The following is a 14,001-nucleotide window of genomic DNA, read 5'->3' as shown; positions in this document are numbered from 1 at the left end:
GGGTTTTTTTTCAGGGATTTTAGGGGTTTTTGGGGTGGTTTTTGGGGTTATGGGAGCGACAACAGCCCCTGGATGAGTTCAGCACCAGCGTGGTGCAACCAACAGAGCCCTCAGGGATTGGGAGATGTTCGAGGTGGGGAAATGTAAAATTTTGGGGATTTTTGGGGATTTTTTTGGGATTTTTTCGGGCATTTTTTGGGGTTTTTTGAGGATTTATTTGGATTTTTTGGGGTTTTTTTGGGATTTATTTTGATTTTTCTGGGATTATTTTGATTTTTCTGGGATTATTTTTAATTTTTCTGGGATTATTTTGAATTTTTGGGGGATTTTTTGGGTTTCTTTAGGGATTTTTTGGGGTTTTTTTCAGGGATTTTTTGGGTTTTTTTTGGGGATTTTTTGGGGTTTTTCAGGGATTTTAGGGGGTTTTTGGGGTGGTTTTGGGGTTATGGGAGCGACATCAGCCCCTGGATGAGTTCAGCACCAGCGTGGTGCTCACCAACCGGCCCCTCCGCGACGGGGAGATGTTCGAGGTGGGGAAATTTGGGATTTCAAAAATTTTTGGGAATTTTTTGGGATTTTTTCGGGCATTTTTTGGGGTTTTTTAAGGATTTATTTGGATTTTTTGGGGGTTTTTTTGGGATTTATTTGGATTTTTTGGGGATTTACTTTCATTTTTTTGGATTTATTTTGATTTTTTTGACATTTATTTTGATTTTTCTGGGATTATTTTTAATTTTTAGAGCTTATTTTTAATTTTTAGAGATTTTTTTTTAATTTTATAGAGATTTTTTGGGTTTTTCAGGGATTTTTTTTGATTTTTTGGGATTTTTTGGGGGTTTTTTCAGGGATTTTAGGGGTTTTTGGGGTGGTTTTTGGGGTTATGGGAGTGACATCAGCCCCTGGATGAGTTCAGCACCAGTGTGGTGCTCACCAACCGGCCCCTCCGCGACGGGGAGATGTTCGAGGTGGGGAAATTTAAAATTTTGGGCATTTTTGGGATTTTTTTGGGATTTTTTCCGGCATTTTTTGGGGTTTTTTGAGGATTTATTTGGATTTTTTGAGGTTTTTTTGGGATTTATTTTGATTTTTCTGGGATTATTTTGATTTTTCTGGGATTATTTTTAATTTTTCTGGGATTATTTTGAATTTTTGGGGGATTTTTTGGGTTTCTTTAGGGATTTTTTGGGGTTTTTTCAGGATTTTTTGGGTTTTTTTGGGGATTTTTTGGGGTTTTTCAGGGATTTTAGGGGTTTTTGGGGTGGTTTTGGGGTTATGGGAGGTGACATCAGCCCCTGGATGAGTTCAACACCGGTGTGGTGCAACCAACAGAGCCCCCAGGGATTGGGAGATGTTCGAGGTGGGGAAATTTGGGATTTTAGGGATTTTTGGGAATTTTTTGGGATTTTTTCCGGCGTTTTTTGGGGTTTTTTAAGGATTTATTTGGATTTTTTGGGGCTTTTTTGGGATTTATTTTGATTTTTTTTGAATTTAATTTGATTTTCTGGGATTATTTTTAATTTTTCTGGGATTATTTTTAATTTTTGGAGTTTTAAAAAAATTTTTCAGGGATTTTTTGGGTTTTTCAGGGATTTTTTGGGTTTTTTTGGGGATTTTTTGGGGTTTTTTCAGGGATTTTAGGGGTTTTTGGGGTGGTTTTTGGGGTTATGGGAGTGACATCAGCCCCTGGATGAGTTCAGCACCAGCGTGGTGCAACCAACAGAGCCCCCAGGGATGGGGACAGATTTAAAATTGGAATATTTGAGATTTTTGGGAATTTTTGGGAATTTTTGGGAATTTTTTTTTTGATTTTTTAGGTTTTTTTTAAATTATTTTCAAAATTTTCAGCCATTTTTTGTGAATTTTTTCGTTTTTATTTCCGATTTTTTGGCATTTATTTTGAATTTTCTGATTTTTTTTTTATTTTTTGGAATCTTTAAAATTTTTCTTTTATTTTTTCAGGATTTTTTGGGATTTTGGGGTTTTTTAGGGGAGGATTTTGGTGTTAAGGCCGGTGACATTTTAGTTTTTTTAATCATTTTTAAAATCTTTAAGGAATATTTTTTTGAGGGTGGGTGAGGGTGGGTTTAATTTAATTTTGGGATTATTTGAGGTGTTTTTTTGGGGGTGGTTTTTGGGGTTATGGGAGTGACAACAGCCCCTGGATGAGTTCAACACCAGCGTGGTGCAACCAACAGAGCCCTCAGGGATTGGGACATATTTAAAGTTGGAATATTTCAGATTTTTGCGATTTTTTGGGAATTTTTGGGATTTTTTTTTTGATTTTTTGAGGATTTTTTAAAATTATTTTCAAAATTTTCAACGATTTTCTGTGAATTTTTTCATTTTTATTTCTGATTTTTTGACATTTATTTTTAATTTTCTGAATATTATTTTTATTTTTTGGAATCTTTAAAATTTTTCTTTTATTTTTTCAGGATTTTTAGGGATTTTTGGGGATTTTTAGGGGTGAATTTTGCTGTTAAAGCCGGTGACATTTTGGTTTTTTTTAATCATTTTTAAAATCTTTAGGGAATATTTTTTTGAGGGTGGGTGGGGGGTGGGTTTAATTTAATTTTGGGATTATTTGAGTGTTTTTTTGGGGTGGTTTTTGGGGTTATGGGAGTGACAACAGCCCCTGGATGAGCTCAGCACCAGCGTGGTGCAACCAACAGAGCCCTCAGGGATTGGGAGATATTTGATGTTGGAATATTTCAGATTTTTGGGATTTTTTGGGAATTTTTGGGATTTTTTTTTTTGATTTTTTAGGTTTTTTTTAAAATTATTTTCAAAATTTTCAACCATTTTTTGTGAATTTTTTCGTTTTTATTTCTGATTTTTTGACATTTATTTTGAATTTTCTGAATATTATTTTTATTTTTTGGAATCTTTAAAATTTTTATTTTATTTTTTTGAGGATTTTGGGGATTTTAGGGGAGAATTTTGCTGTTAAGGCCGGTGACATTTTGGTTTTTTTTAATCATTTTTTAAATCTTTAGGGACTATTTTTTTGAGGGTGGGTGGGGGTGGGTTTAATTTAATTTTGGGATTATTTGAGATTTTTTTTGGGGTGGTTTTTGGGGTTTTTGGGGTGCCCTGAGCCCGTGGCCCCCCCCAGATCCGCATCGACAAACTGGTGGACAAATGGTCGGGGTCCATCGAGATCGGGGTCACGGCCCACAACCCCAACAGCCTCGAGTACCCCGGCCACCATGACCAACCTGCGCTCAGGTGAAGCCCCAAAACCCGGGGGAATCACCCCAAAAATCCTGGGGGAATGTCCCTGAAATCCTGGGGAAATATCCCTGAAATTATGGGGGGGAAATCCTAAAAAATCCGGGGAAAATACCTCAAAAAATCCTATGAAATCAGCCCAAAAATCCTGGGGAAACATCCCTGAAATCCTGGGAAAATACCCCAAAAATTCTGGGAAATCACCCCAAAAATCCTGGGAAAATACCCCAAAAATTCTGGGGAAACATCCTTGAAATCCTGGGAAAATACCCCAAAAAATCCTGGGGAAATCACCCCAAAAATCCTGGGGGGGAATGTCCCTGAAATCCTGGGGGAAATCCTAAAAAATCCGGGGAAAATACTGCCAAAATTCTGGGAAAAACATCCCAAAAATCCTGAGGAAAGATCCCTGAAATCCTGGGAAATCACCCCAAAAATCCTATGAAATCACCCCAAAAATCCTGGGGAAATATCCTAAAAATTCTGGGGGGAAAATCCTAAAAAATCCTATGAAATCGCCCCAAAAATCCTGGGGGAATGTCCCTGAAATCCTGGGGAAATATCCCTGAAATTATGGGGGGAAATCCTAAAAAATCCTGGGAAATCACCCCAAAATTCTGGGGAAATACCCCAAAAATTCTGGGGAAATGTCCTTAAAATTACCGGGAATGTCCCTGAAATTATGGGGGGAAAATCCTAAAAAGTCCTGGGAAATCACCCCAAAAATCCTGGGAAAATACCCCCAAAAATCCTATGAAATCACCCCAAAAATCCTGGGAAATCACCCCAAAAATCCTGGGGGAATGTCCCTGAAATCCTGGGGGGGAAATCCTAAAAAATCCTGGGGAAATATCCCCAAAATTCTGGGAAAATCCCCCAAAAAATCCTATGAAATCACCCCAAAAATCCTGGGGAAATGTCCCTGAAATCCTGGGGGGAAAATCCTAAAAAATCCTGGGAAAATACCTCAAAAATTCTGGGAAAATACCCTAAAAAATCCTATGAAATCACCCCAAAAATCCTGGGAAATCACCCGAAAAATCCTGGGAAATCACCCCAAAAAATCCTGGGGAAATCACCCCAAAAAATCCTGGGAGGAAAATCCTAAAAAGTCCTGGGAAAATACCCCAAAAATCCTGGGAAAATACCCCAAAAATTCTGGGGAAATACCCCAAAAATTCTGGGAAAAACATCCCAAAAATCCTGGGGAATATCCCTGAAATTCTGGGAGGAAAATCCTAAAATATCCTGGGAAATCACTCCAAAAATCCTGGGGGGAAAATCCTAAAAAATCCTGGGGAAATATCCCTGAAATCCTGGGAAAATACCCCAAAAATCCTGGGTAAAAATCCCAAAAAAATCCCTGGAAAATCCTTTAAAATCTCCAGAAAATGCCCCCAAAATTCCCCAAAAATGCCCCAAAATTCCCCAAAAATTACCCAAAATTCCCCAAAAATGCCCCAAAATTCCCCGAAAATTTCCCAAAATCCCCAGAAAATTTCCCAAAATCCCCAAAAATTTCCCAAAAAGCCCCAAAAAGCCCCAAAAAGCCCCAAAAAGGGAATGTCCCCCCAGGGACGATCATGATGAGCGGCTGCGGGATCCTGACCAACGGCAAAGGGACGCGCCGGGAGTACTGCGAGTTCAGCCTGGACGAGCTGCAGGTGACCAAAACCGCCTGAATTCACCCCAAAATCCAGCCAGAACTCACCCCAAAATCCAGCCAGAACTCACCCCAAAATCCAGCCAGAACTCACCCCAAAATCCAGCCAGAACTCACCCAAAATCCAGCCAGAACTCACCCAAAATCCAGCCAGAACTCACCCAGAATCCAGCCAGAACTCACCCAAAATCCAGCCAGAACTCACCCCAAAATCCAGCCAGAACTCACCCCGAATCCAGCCAGAACTCACCCAAAATCCAGCCAGAACTCACCCCAAATCCAGCCAGAACTCACCCAAAATCCAGCCAGAATTCACCCCAAAATCCAGCCAGAACTCACCCCAAAATCCAGCCAGAACTCACCCCAAATCCAGCCAGAACTCACCCCAAAATCCAGCCAGAACTCACCCCAAATCCAGCCAGAACTCACCCAAAATCCAGCCAGAACTCACCCCAAAATCCAGCCAGAACTCACCCAAAATCCAGCCAGAACTCACCCAAAATCCAGCCAGAACTCACCCCAAAATCCAGCCAGAATTCACCCCAAATCCAGCCAGAACTCACCCCAAAATCCAGCCAGAACTCACCCCAAAATCCAGCCAGAACTCACCCAGAACTCACCCAAAATTCACCCAGAATTCACCCAAAATCCAGCCAGAACTCACCCCAAATCCAGCCAGAACTCACCCAAAATCCAGCCAGAATTCACCCCAAAATCCAGCCAGAACTCACCCCAAAATTCAGCCAGAACTCACCCCAAAATTCAGCCAGAACTCACCCAGAACTCACCCAAAATTCACCCAGAATTCACCCAAAATCCAGCCAGAACTCACCCCAAAATCCAGTCAGAACTCACCCCAAATCCAGCCAGAACTCACCCCCAAAATCCAGCCAGAACTCACCCAGAGTTCACCCAGAATTCACCCCAAAATCCAGCCAGAACTCACCCCAAATCCAGCCAGAACTCACCCCAAAATCCAGCCAGAACTCACCCCAAATCCAGCCAGAACTCACCCAAAATTCACCCAGAATTCACCCAGAATTCACCCAGAATTCACTGAAAATTCTCCCAGAATTCACCCAAAATTCACCCAAAATCGAGCCAGAATTCACCCAGAATTCACTCAAAATTCTCACAAAATTCATCCAAAATTCTCCTAAAATTCTCCCAAAATTCTCCCAAAATCCACCCAGAATTCTCCCAAAATTCTCCTAAAAATCACCAAAATTCACCCAGAATTCACCCAGAACTCACCCAGAATTCACCCCAAAATTCACCCAGAATTCACCCAGAATTCAACCAAAATCCAGCCAGAACTCACCCAGAACTCACCCCAAAATCCACCCAGAATTTCCCCAAAATTCACCCAAAATTCTCCCAAAATTCACCCAGAATTCACCCAGAATTCTCCCAGAATTCACCCAGAATTCACCCAGAATTCACCCAGAATTCTCCCAGAATTCACCAAAATTCACCCAAAATTCACCAAAATTCACCCAAAATTCTCCCAAAATTCCCCCAAAATCCAGCCAGAATTCACCCAAAATTCACTGAAAATTCACTGAAAATTCACCCCCAAAATTCACCCAGAATTCACCCAGAATTCACCCCAAAATTCCCCCAAAATTCTCACAAAATTCTCACAAAAATTCACCCAAAATTCACTGAAAATTCACCCAAAATCACCCAAAATTCTCCCCGAGTTCTCCCAAAATTCACCCAAAATTCACTCAAAATTCACCAAAAATTCTCCCAAAATTCTCCCAAAATTCACCCCAAAATCACCCAAAATTCACCCAAAATTCTCCCCAAATTCTCCCAAAATTCACCGAAAATTCGCCCAGAATTCCCCCAAAATTCCCCCAAAATTCTTTCAAAATTCTCCCAAAATTCCCCTGCCCCTCCCCCCCTTCTCTGGGTGTCCCCCTGGGGGGGTTTTGGGGTGAATTTGGGGGGTTTTGGGGCCGGGCTGACCCCTGGGGGTGTTTTGGGGTGAATTTGGGGGGTTTTGGGGTCAGGCTGACCCCGCTGTCCCCCTGGGGGGGTTTTGGGGTGAATTTGGGGGGTTTTGGGGCCGGGCTGACCCCTGGGGAGGTTTTGGGGTGAATTTGGGGGGGTTTTGGGGTCAGGCTGACCCCTGGGAGGTTTTGGGGTGAATTTGGGGGGTTTTGGGGCTGGGCTGACCCCTGGGGGTGTTTTGGGGTGAATTTGGGGGGTTTTGGGGCTGGGCTGACCCCTGGGGGGTTTTGGGGTGAATTTGGGAGGTTTTGGGGCCGGGCTGACCCCTGGGGATGTTTTGGGGTGAATTTGGGGGGTTTTGGGGCCGGGCTGACCCCTGGGGGTGTTTTGGGGTGAATTTGGGGGGTTTTGGGGTCGGGCTGACCCCTGGGGGTGTTTTGGGGTGAATTTGGGGGGTTTTGGGGTCGGGCTGACCCCTGGGGGTGTTTTGGGGTGAATTTGGGAGGTTTTGGGGCCGGGCTGACCCCGCTGTCCCCCTGGGGGAGGTTTTGGGGTGAATTTGGGGGGTTTTGGGGCCAGGCTGACCCCTGGGGAGGTTTTGGGGTGAATCTGGGGGGTTTTGGGGCCGGGCTGACCCCTGGGGGGGTTTTGGGGTGAATTTGGGGGGTTTTGGGGTCGGGCTGACCCCTGGGGATGTTTTGGGGTGAATTTGGGAGGTTTTGGGGCCGGGCTGACCCCGCTGTCCCCCTGGGGGAGGTTTTGGGGTGAATTTGGGAGGTTTTGGGGCCAGGCTGACCCCGCTGTCCCGCTGGGGGTGTTTTGGGGTGAATTTGGGGGGTTTTGGGGCCGGGCTGACCCCGCTGTCCCCCTGGGGGGGTTTTGGGGTGAATTTGGGGGGTTTTGGGGCCGGGCTGACCCCGCTGTCCCCCTGGGGGGGTTTTGGGGTGAATTTGGGGGGTTTTGGGGCCGGGCTGACCCTGCTGTCCCCCTGGGGTGTTTTGGGGTGAATTTGGGGGGTTTTGGGGTCAGGCTGACCCCTGGGGGTGTTTTGGGGTGAATTTGGGGGGTTTTGGGGCCGGGCTGACCCCTGGGAGGGTTTTGGGGTGAATTTGGGGGGTTTTGGGGCCGGGCTGACCCCGCTGTCCCCCTGGGGGTGTTTTGGGGTGAATTTGGGGGGTTTTGGGGTCAGGCTGACCCCTGGGGGAGGTTTTGGGGTGAATTTGGGGGGTTTTGGGGCCAGGCTGACCCCTGGGGGGGTTTTGGGGTGAATTTGGGGGGTTTTGGGGTGGTGCTGACCCCGCTGTCCCCCTGGGGGGGGTTTTGGGGTGAATTTGGGGGGTTTTGGGGCCGGGCTGACCCCGCTGTCCCCGCAGGAGGGCGACCACATCGGGCTGACCCGAAAGGCCAACAACGCCCTGCACTTCTACATCAACGGCGTGGACCAAGGTGGGGCCCCAAAAAACCCCAAATTCACCCCAAAAAACCCCAAATTCACCCCAAAACCCCACAAATTCACCCCAAAAACCCCCAAATTCACCCAAAAACCCCCAAATTCACCCCAAAACCCCCCAAATTCACCCCAAAAAACACCCCAAAACTCACCCTGAACCAGGAACCCAGAGCTGACCCCAAAAAACCCCAAATTCCCCCCAAAACCCCCCCCGCTGTCCCTGCCACGTCCCCGGTGCCACCACTGCCACCACCACGTCCCTGTGGCTGTCCCCAGTGCCACCTCCCTGTCCTCACTGTGTCCCCAGTGCCACCACCATGTCCCTCCATGTCCCTGCTGTCCCCACGTCCCCGCAGTGTCCCCGTGTCCCCTCCGCAGGCGTGGCCACCTCGCTGATGCCGCAGGTGGTCTACGGCGTGGTGGACCTGTACGGCATGGCCGTGTCCCCATGTCCCCAGTGCCACCACCATGTCCCCATGCTGTCCCCATATCCCTGCTGTCCCCTCCATGTCCCTGCTGTCCCTGCTGTCCCCACGTCCCCGCAGTGTCCCCCGTGTCCCCTCCGCAGGCGTGGCCACCTCGCTGACACCACAGGTGGTCTACGGCATGGTGGCCCTGTCCGGCATGGCCGTGTCCCTGCTGTCCCCAGTGCCACCATCATGTCCCTGCTGTCCCCAGTGCCACCACCATGTCCCTGCTGTCCCCACGTCCCCGCAGTGTCCCCGTGTCCCCTCCACAGGCGTGGCCACCTCGCTGACGCCGCAGGTGGTCTACGGCGTGGTGGACCTGTATGGCATGGCCGTGTCCCCATGTCCCCGTGTCCCTGGTGTCCCCTCCATGTCCCTGCTGTCCCCATGCTGTCCCCACGTCCCCGCAGTGTCCCCGTGTCCCCTCCGCAGGCGTGGCCACCTCGCTGACGCCGCAGGTGGTCTATGGCGTGGTGGACCTGTACGGCATGGCCGTGTCCCCATGTCCCCATATCCCTGCTGTCCCTGCTGTCCCTGCTGTCCCCATGTCCCCGCAGTGTCCCCGTGTCCCCTCCGCAGGCGTGGCCACCTCGCTGACGCCGCAGGTGGTCTATGGCGTGGTGGACCTGTACGGCATGGCCGTGTCCCCATGTCCCCAGTGCCACCACCATGTCCCCATGCTGTCCCCATGCTGTCCCCACGTCCCCGTGTCCCCTCCGCAGGCGTGGCCACCTCGCTGACGCCGCAGGTGGTCTATGGCGTGGTGGACCTGTACGGCATGGCCGTCAAGGTGACCATCGTGCACAACCACAACCACAGCGACCGCCTGCGCCGCAACAACGCCATCCTGCGCGCCCTGTCCCCCGAGGGCACCGCGGGGACACCGCGCCGGGCCACCGCCGCCACCGCCACCGCCGCCACCGCGGCCACCGCGGGCCCCCCCAGGCTGCTCTTCCACCCCAACTGCGGCCAGAAGGCGGCCGTGGTCAACGAGGGCCGGACGGCGCTGCGGCCACAGTGAGTGACCAGGGGGACAGTGGGGACATTGGGGACATTGGGGACATTGGGGACATTGTGGTCAACGAGGGCCGGACGGCGCTGCGGCCGCAGTGAGTGACCGGGGGGACAGTGGGGACATTGGGGACATTGGGGGGGTTGGGGACATTGGGGGGATTGGGGACATTGGGGGGATTGGGGGGATTGGGGACATTGGGGACATTAGGGGGATTGGGGACACTGGGGACATTGGGGGGATTGGGGACACTGGGGGGATTGGGGACATTGGGGGGATTGGGGACATTGGGGGGATTGGGGACAGTGGGGACATTGTGGTCAACGAGGGCCGGACGGCGCTGCGGCCGCAGTGAGTGACCGGGGGGACAGTGGGGACATTGGGGACATTGGGGGGGTTGGGGACATTGGGGACACTGGGGACACTGAGGGGACTGGAGACATTAGGGGGAATTGGGGACATTGTGGAGGTTGGGGACGTTGGGGACAGCAGGGGATATTGGGGGAACTGGGGACATTGTCCCCACTGTCCCCACTGTCCCCAGTGCCACCGATGACTTCAACCACGGCGTGGTGCTGAGCGCGCGGCCCCTCGGGGACAACGAGTGTCCCTGTGTCACTGTGGTGTCCCCCATGTCCCCATGGTGTCACTGCAGTGTCCCTGTGTCACTGTGGTGTCCCCCATGTCCCCATGGTGACACTGGTGTCCCCACTGTCCCCAGTGCCACCGATGACTTCAACCACGGCGTGGTGCTGAGCGCGCGGCCCCTCGGGGACAACGAGTGTCCCTGTGTCACTGTGACCCCATGGTGTCACTGCCGTGTCCCCAATGTCCCCATGGTGACACTGGTGTCCCCATGGTGGCACTGGTGTCCCCACTGTCCCCAGTGCCACCGATGACTTCAACCACGGCGTGGTGCTGAGCGCGCGGCCCCTTGGGGACAACGAGTGTCCCTGTGTCACTGTGGTGTCCCCCATGTCCCCATGGTGTCACTGCGGTGTCCCCATTGTCCCCAATGTCCCCAATGTCCCCAGTGCCACCGATGACTTCAACCACGGCGTGGTGCTGAGCGCGTGGCCCCTCGGGGACAACGAGTGTCCCTGTGTCACTGCAGTGTCCCTGTGTCTCTGTGGTGTCCCCAATGTCCCCATGGTGACACTGCGGTGTCCCTGTGTCACTGCGGTGTCCCCAATGTCCCCATGGTGACACTGGTGTCCCCACTGTCCCCAGTGCCACCGATGACTTCAACCACGGCGTGGTGCTGAGCGCGCGGCCCCTCGGGGACAACGAGTGTCCCTGTGTCACTGTGGTGTCCCCCATGTCCCCATGGTGTCACTGCAGTGTCCCTGTGTCACTGTGGTGTCCCCACTGTCCCCACTGTCCCCAGTGCCACCGATGACTTCAACCACGGCGTGGTGCTGAGCGCGCGGCCCCTTGGGGACAACGAGTGTCCCTGTGTCACTGCAGTGTCCCTGTGTCACTGTGGTGTCCCCCATGTCCCCATGGTGTCACTGCGGTGTCCCTGTGTCACTGTGGTGTCCCCAATGTCCCCACTGTCCCCAGTGCCACCGATGACTTCAACCACGGCGTGGTGCTGAGCGCGCGGCCCCTCGGGGACAACGAGCTGTTCCAGGTGCGCCTGGACAAGATGGTGGACAAGTGGGCGGGGTCCATCGAGATCGGCGTCACCACCCACAACCCCGCCTACCTGCAGCTGCCGTCCACCATGACCAACCTGCGCTCAGGTGGGTCACCTGGGTCACCTGTGTCACCTCAGGGTCACCTGTGTCACCTCAGTGTCACCTGTGTCACCTCACTGTCCCCACCCCAACCCCGCCTACCTGCAGCTGCCATCCACCATGACCAACCTGCGCTCAGGTGTGTCACCTGGGTCACCTCAGTGTCACCTGGGTCACCTCAGGGTCACCTGGGTCACCTGTGTCACCTCAGTGTCACCTGGGTCACCTCAGTGTCACCTGTGTCACCTCAGTGTCACCTGGGTCACCTCAGTGTCACCTGTGTCACCTCAGGGTCACCTGGGTCACCTGTGTCACCTGGGTCACCTCACTGTCACCTCAGTGTCACCTCACTGTCCCCACCCCAACCCCGCCTACCTGCAGCTGCCGTCCACCATGACCAACCTGCGCTCAGGTGGGTCACCTGTGTCACCTGTGTCACCTCAGGGTCACCTGTGTCACCTCAGTGTCACCTGGGTCACCTCAGTGTCACCTCAGTGTCACCTGGGTCACCTCAGGGTCACCTCAGTGTCACCTCAGTGTCCCCACCCCAACCCCGCCTACCTGCAGCTGCCGTCCAACATGACCAACCTGCGCTCAGGTGTGTCACCTGTGTCACCTGTGTCACCTCAGAGTCACCTCAGGGTCACCTCAGTGTCACCTCACTGTCCCCACCCCAACCCCGCCTACCTGCAGCTGCCGTCCACCATGACCAACCTGCGCTCAGGTGGGTCACCTGGGTCACCTCAGTGTCATCTGGGTCACCTCAGTGTCACCTGTGTCACCTCAGTGTCACCTGGGTCACCTCAGGGTCACCTCAGGGTCACCTCAGTGTCACCTCACTGTCCCCACCCACAACCCCGCCTACCTGCAGCTGCCGTCCACCATGACCAACCTGCGCTCAGGTGGGTCACCTGGGTCACCTGGGTCACCTCAGTGTCACCTGGGTCACCTCAGTGCCACCATCCCAACCCCACAGTGTCCCCATTGTCCCCACCCACAACCCCGCCTACCTGCAGCTGCCATCCACCATGACCAACCTGCGCTCAGGTGGGTCACCTGGGTCACCTCAGTGTCACCTGGGTCACCTCAGGGTCACCTGGGTCACCTGGGTCACCTCAGTGTCACCTCAGTGTCCCCACCCCAACCCCGCCTACCTGCAGCTGCCGTCCACCATGACCAACCTGAGCTCAGGTGGGTCACCTGGGTCACCTCAGTGTCACCTCAGTGTCACCTGGGTCACCTCAGGGTCACCTCAGTGCCACCATCCCAACCCCACCATGACCAACCTGTGCTCAGGTGGGTCACCTGTGTCCCCAAGGTGACATCCCTGTGTCCCAGAGGTGACATTTCCATGACCAATCCTACTGATGTCCCCAATCCCCCAATGTCCCCAATGTCCCCAATGTCCTGAATCCCCCCCAATGTCCCCAATGTCCCCAATGTCCCCATCGTCCCCAATCCCCTCAATGTCCCCCAATGTCCCTGATGTCCCCAACGTCCCCAATGTCCCCAACGTCCCCGATGTCCCCAGGCACGTGGATGATGACCGGCAACGGTGTCATGCACAATGGCACCACCTTGCTGGCTGTCCCCGTGTCCCCAATGTCCCCAATGTCCCCAATGTCCCCATCGTCCCCAATCCCCCCAACGTCCCCCAATGTCCCTGATGTCCCCAATGTCCCCAACGTCCCCAGTGTCCCAAATGTCCCCAATGTCCCCAATGTCCCCAATGTCCTAAATCCCCCCCAATGTCCCCAATGTCCCCAATGTCCCCAATGTCCCAAATGTCCCCAATGTCCCCAATGTCCCCAATGTCCCCAATGTCCTGAATCCCCCATAATGTCCCCAATGTCCCCGATGTCCCCATCGCCCCCAATCCCTCAATGTCCCTCAATGTCCCCAATGTCCCCAATGTCCCCCCAATGTCCCCAATGTCCCTAATGTCCCCAATGTCCCCAACGTCCCCAACGTCCCCAATGTCCCCAGGCACGTGGATGATGACCGGCAACGGCGTCATGCACAGCGACACCACCGTGCTGGCTGTCCCTGTGTCCCCAATATCCCCCATGTCCCCTGATGTCCCTGTGTACCCAATGTCCCCAACGTCCCCAATGTCCCCGATGTCCCCAATGTCCCCAGGCACGTGGATGATGACCGGCAACGGCGTCATGCACAACGGCACCACCGTGCTGGCTGTCCCCGTGTCCCCGGTGTCCCCAACGTCCTGAATCCCCTCAATCACCCCAATGTCCCCAGCCCCCCAAATGTCCCCAATGTCCCCAATGTCCCCAATGTCCCCAGGCACGTGGATGATGACCGGCAACGGCGTCATGCACAACGGCACCACCGTGCTGGACGAGTACGGCCACAACCTGGACCGCCTCAAGGTGGGGACCCCGCGGCCACCGGGGCGCGGCCACGGGGACACGCCGCTGTCCCCGCCGTCGCCGCGGGCGTGCGGGCGGTGACGCTGTCCCCGC

General features: G+C 52.5%; 1 protein-coding gene across 1 annotated transcript in view; it reads left to right on the top strand.

Annotated features, from left to right (window-relative positions):
- Positions 1 to 452: 452 nt before the first annotated feature.
- The window catches only part of NEURL4 (neuralized E3 ubiquitin protein ligase 4), a gene marked incomplete at both ends in the record, with an annotated part of 39,413 nt that continues 25,864 nt past the window's right edge, over positions 453 to 14,001 (top strand). Inside the window, 8 exon segments of the mRNA XM_059837661.1 lie at positions 453 to 530; positions 3,116 to 3,199; positions 3,201 to 3,228; positions 4,807 to 4,895; positions 8,227 to 8,299; positions 9,493 to 9,787; positions 11,346 to 11,527; positions 13,823 to 13,908. Of these exon segments, the coding sequence (XP_059693644.1) occupies positions 453 to 530; positions 3,116 to 3,199; positions 3,201 to 3,228; positions 4,807 to 4,895; positions 8,227 to 8,299; positions 9,493 to 9,787; positions 11,346 to 11,527; positions 13,823 to 13,908 (915 nt within the window).

The sequence above is a fragment of the Haemorhous mexicanus genome, unplaced genomic scaffold, assembly GCF_027477595.1.
Source record: "Haemorhous mexicanus isolate bHaeMex1 unplaced genomic scaffold, bHaeMex1.pri scaffold_205_ctg1, whole genome shotgun sequence".
NCBI classification, from domain to species: Eukaryota; Metazoa; Chordata; class Aves; order Passeriformes; family Fringillidae; genus Haemorhous; species Haemorhous mexicanus.
The sequence above is the reverse complement of the archived record's forward strand: the minus strand, read 5'-3'. Positions and strand labels throughout refer to the sequence as shown.